This window comes from Dioscorea cayenensis, chromosome 2, assembly GCF_009730915.1.
Source record: "Dioscorea cayenensis subsp. rotundata cultivar TDr96_F1 chromosome 2, TDr96_F1_v2_PseudoChromosome.rev07_lg8_w22 25.fasta, whole genome shotgun sequence".
Taxonomy (NCBI): domain Eukaryota; kingdom Viridiplantae; phylum Streptophyta; class Magnoliopsida; order Dioscoreales; family Dioscoreaceae; genus Dioscorea; species Dioscorea cayenensis.
The window spans coordinates 14,557,753-14,561,306 of NC_052472.1; the positions used below are offsets into that span (position 1 = coordinate 14,557,753).

The window sequence follows — 3,554 nt, forward strand, 5'->3', positions numbered from 1 at the left end:
ACTGCTATCCATGAAAAGATTTTCAAGACAAGACTTTTTTAAAAGTGCTCCAGATGGAAAACTTCCCCACCCTCCTCTAGAAATATCCAGATGTCTAAGTTTTACTAAGTTTTCAAGCCCATATGGTAGTTCTTTTAGGGATGAGAGCCCTGAGAGGGTTAATTTTCTTAGTTTCTGAAGTTTAGCCAGTGAAGGTATATACTGAAGGCAAGGGCATTTCGCCAAGATTAGTGCATGAAGGTTTATCAAATCAGAAAGCGAACCTGGAAGTGATTCTATTCCAGTATCAAAGAGGTTGAGGACTCGAAGGTTGTGCATATGCTTGAAGAATGTCTCGGAGAAGCTGACTGAACAAGAATTATGTTGTAGCAACAAAGTTGATAGGTGGGGACAATTTGGTTGACCTTGAAATGTTTCGATATTATTCATTGTCAATGAGACTCTCTCTAGATTTTCATCCCATTCTTCCTCCTTAGGTGACTCCTTCAGCCATAATCCAGCTTTTACCATGAAGAGAGGTTGTTCCCTTGTGATGTTAATTGCTAGATCTCGGATCAAGTCATGCATCCTCACATATCCATTATAATCTTCGATACTCTCTATCATGCATGCATCTTTGAGTTCCTTGAGATAAGCATGCCCTCTGTCTTTCTCAGTCTCTACACTCCCCTCCTCATCGATCAATCCTTCTGCCATCCAGTACTCAATCAAGTGATGAACAAATATGTAGACGCCCTCTGGATATAGAACACAATATAAGAAACATGCACGAATCTTGTCATTCCGCAACCGTTTGTAACTGAATTTGAGACTCACAAATACATCTTTGCCCATGCCATCAATCTGATCACTGCTTGATGTCTTGAGTTCCTGCAGTGCATTCCTCCAGACTTCCAATTGATATTCTTTCCTTAAAGCACGCCCAACAGTGATCAAGGCCAGTGGCAGTCCTCCACATTCGCAGGCTACCTTCCTTGCAATTGGCTCAATTTCAGGCGACATAATAACATCCTCACCGCCAACTTTCTCCTTGAACAAAGCCCAAGATTCTTCACCGGCAAGGCACTCTACTTTAATTTCTCTTTGGCTCTCCATGCTATGACAAACATTGACGAAACGGGTAGTCCACGCAATTTTGGAACCATTACATCCATCAGCTTCAGGAATGCCCACATCTTGTAGAGAAACACTCTCCCACACATCATCTAAGAAGATTACAAAGTTCCTCCTCCTTTTAAAAGCTTCATGTAACACCAGTGCTCTACTTGTTTCATCGGTGGATGAAGAGAGGTCACAGCCCAACTTTTCCGCAATTTTTTCTTGTATCTTCGCCAAGTTGAAAGAACTGGAAACATCCACCCACATGACAATAGCAAAATCGTCTTTCTTTTCCTTCAGCTGATTGTAAATGTGCCTCATGATGGTTGTCTTGCCAACACCTCCCATACCAAATATTCCAATCTTCCTCACCTCAGGATTCATGATGCATTGCAAAATCTCTCCTTTCTTCCTTTCAGCTGAACTACCATGTAAGGCTGTTGTTGGCAAACTGGATGAAGTTTCTGGTAGTGAATCAATGAATATACTTTCACTTTGATGAAATGACTTTCCTATCTCTTGAAGAGTTTTGACTCTGTGGAGTATCTTTACTGTTTTCTTGCTTCTCTTCCAACGGGAGTAGTAATTTGGGCAAGATCTTTTGAAGCACATATGATGCGCATCAAAAGAGCTTAAGCTGTTCACATCATTTTCTATCTCCTCCAAGTTCTTCAACCAATTTGTTACCTCTTCTTTCGGTCTTTTTCCATGCTGCACTTCGCCTGTGTTCAGTTTGGCACTAAGATCTCTTTTTTGGCTCCTCAAGGAATCCAACTCTCTCCCCATAGTTTGTTCATTTTCTTTAACTTTTCTGATATAGTTCAATTGTTGGCAAAATGGTCGGCATGTTTGGCAAAAACATGATAACACCCCAGAGATGATGGCTTCCACAATCCCCATTGTATAGATTAAGGAGCTTGTACAGCTTTAATTAGCTGGGACAACAATAAACATTTACCATATAAGAGAAATGGCCACCAGGCAAAATGAGGGGGAATAAAGAAATAACACAAAGAAACTGTGTCACCAATATTTACCAAATAAGAAATATTATCTAAAACATAACATGAATGCAGGTATACATACCTTTCAACATTATAAATCTTACACAAGAAAATCATTATGACATTTAAGAAACAACTTAAAAACATATTAATCTGGAGCTATGTAACTAAAAATTATTAAGATAAACATAAGATGGATTTCTGCTATATATATATATATATATTTATCAGTTGCCTTAAATCCAGTGTTTCAAATGGGACTTCACAAGATCTTCAAACACATATCTCTTAACACATATTCAAATTTATTTCTTTCTCAGTTGTTAAGTTTTTCCATTGTGAAGGAAGCATGTTAATGAAGTGATTCAACAGTTGAACTTGTTAATTTAGTTTTGCAGTGCACTCATGAAAAAATAAGTAATTATGAAATCATCTGATAATCCAAATAAAACCACTAGATCTAGAGACAATTTCAAGTATATGAGAAATTGGACAACACATGTTGTATAAATAAATGAAGTTAAATCTTTCCAAAAAAGAAGAAGAAGAAAAAAAAATCTTCTTACCATCTACCAGATTTGGCCTTGAAAGCTCATATATATATATGAACATCACATCTGATCTCAGCCCTGAAAAGCAATTCAGGGATTCCACTATTAGAGTATGGTTTAAAATCTCCAATCATGTATCTTCAGAAGAAACACACAAAGTGACTAGTGTTACTGTTCTTGCCCTCTACCAAGTTTTGTTTCAGAAGCTCACATAACCAGTTCATCTGATTTTCAGCCCTGAAAAAACGTTCATGAACTCGTCTGTTTGAAAAGATAAGAGAATGAAAATAACCATGAGAATTATTGTTAGAACATTAAATTTTCCTAATATCTTTTTCTTGATGGATTCAACTAAAAATTATGAATGCTCAAAGGAACAAAAGATAGAAAGATTTAAACTTAAAACTTCTGTAGCACATACCTGAGATTTTGAATGCTGCCAGTATGAATTTTAGGGGAAAAAAAAGTGTCTGCGATACTTGATAATTAACTACCATCCCATTTCCATTTTCTTTTCTTTAAGTAAAGCATAGCTTTCTTGGATGCCATAACAATGAAGAATAACCTTTTTAGGAGATTCTCCAAACTTTACTTTCAGAGCATACCTTTTCTTAACCTATAAGCTTCATGAATGTTGGAAAGCAGAGTCCACCAAAAAATAACATTTAGACCTCTCACTGGCACTGGTTTTAGGAACAAAGGCATGTATGTGTTAGTTGTGAAATAATTATTTTGAGATGAGAACTATAATCACCTAAAAAGATAAGTACACAATTTTGACTATATTTCCTCATTTCAGTGCCCTAGAAGATAAGTGTAAGGGTTCTACCTTATCGGGAAGGCCGTGACAATAAGTACATTGTGAAATAATTACTTCAATTCTAATAACCTTAGCATTGGT

At 36.7% G+C, this 3,554-nt stretch overlaps 1 protein-coding gene across 1 annotated transcript in view; it reads right to left on the reverse strand.

The window, feature by feature from the left end:
* Nucleotides 1–3,353, reverse strand: part of LOC120272854 (disease resistance protein At4g27190-like) — an 11,963-nt gene extending 8,610 nt beyond the window's left edge. Inside the window, exons 1-3 of the mRNA XM_039279587.1 lie at nt 3,075–3,353; nt 2,669–2,914; nt 3–2,033 (exon numbers count right to left, since the gene is read on the reverse strand). Of these exons, the coding sequence (XP_039135521.1) occupies nt 3–1,998 (1,996 nt within the window). The 5' untranslated portion in view covers nt 1,999–2,033; nt 2,669–2,914; nt 3,075–3,353. The remainder of the gene's footprint in view (nt 1–2; nt 2,034–2,668; nt 2,915–3,074) is intronic.
* Nucleotides 3,354–3,554: the final 201 nt, after the last annotated feature.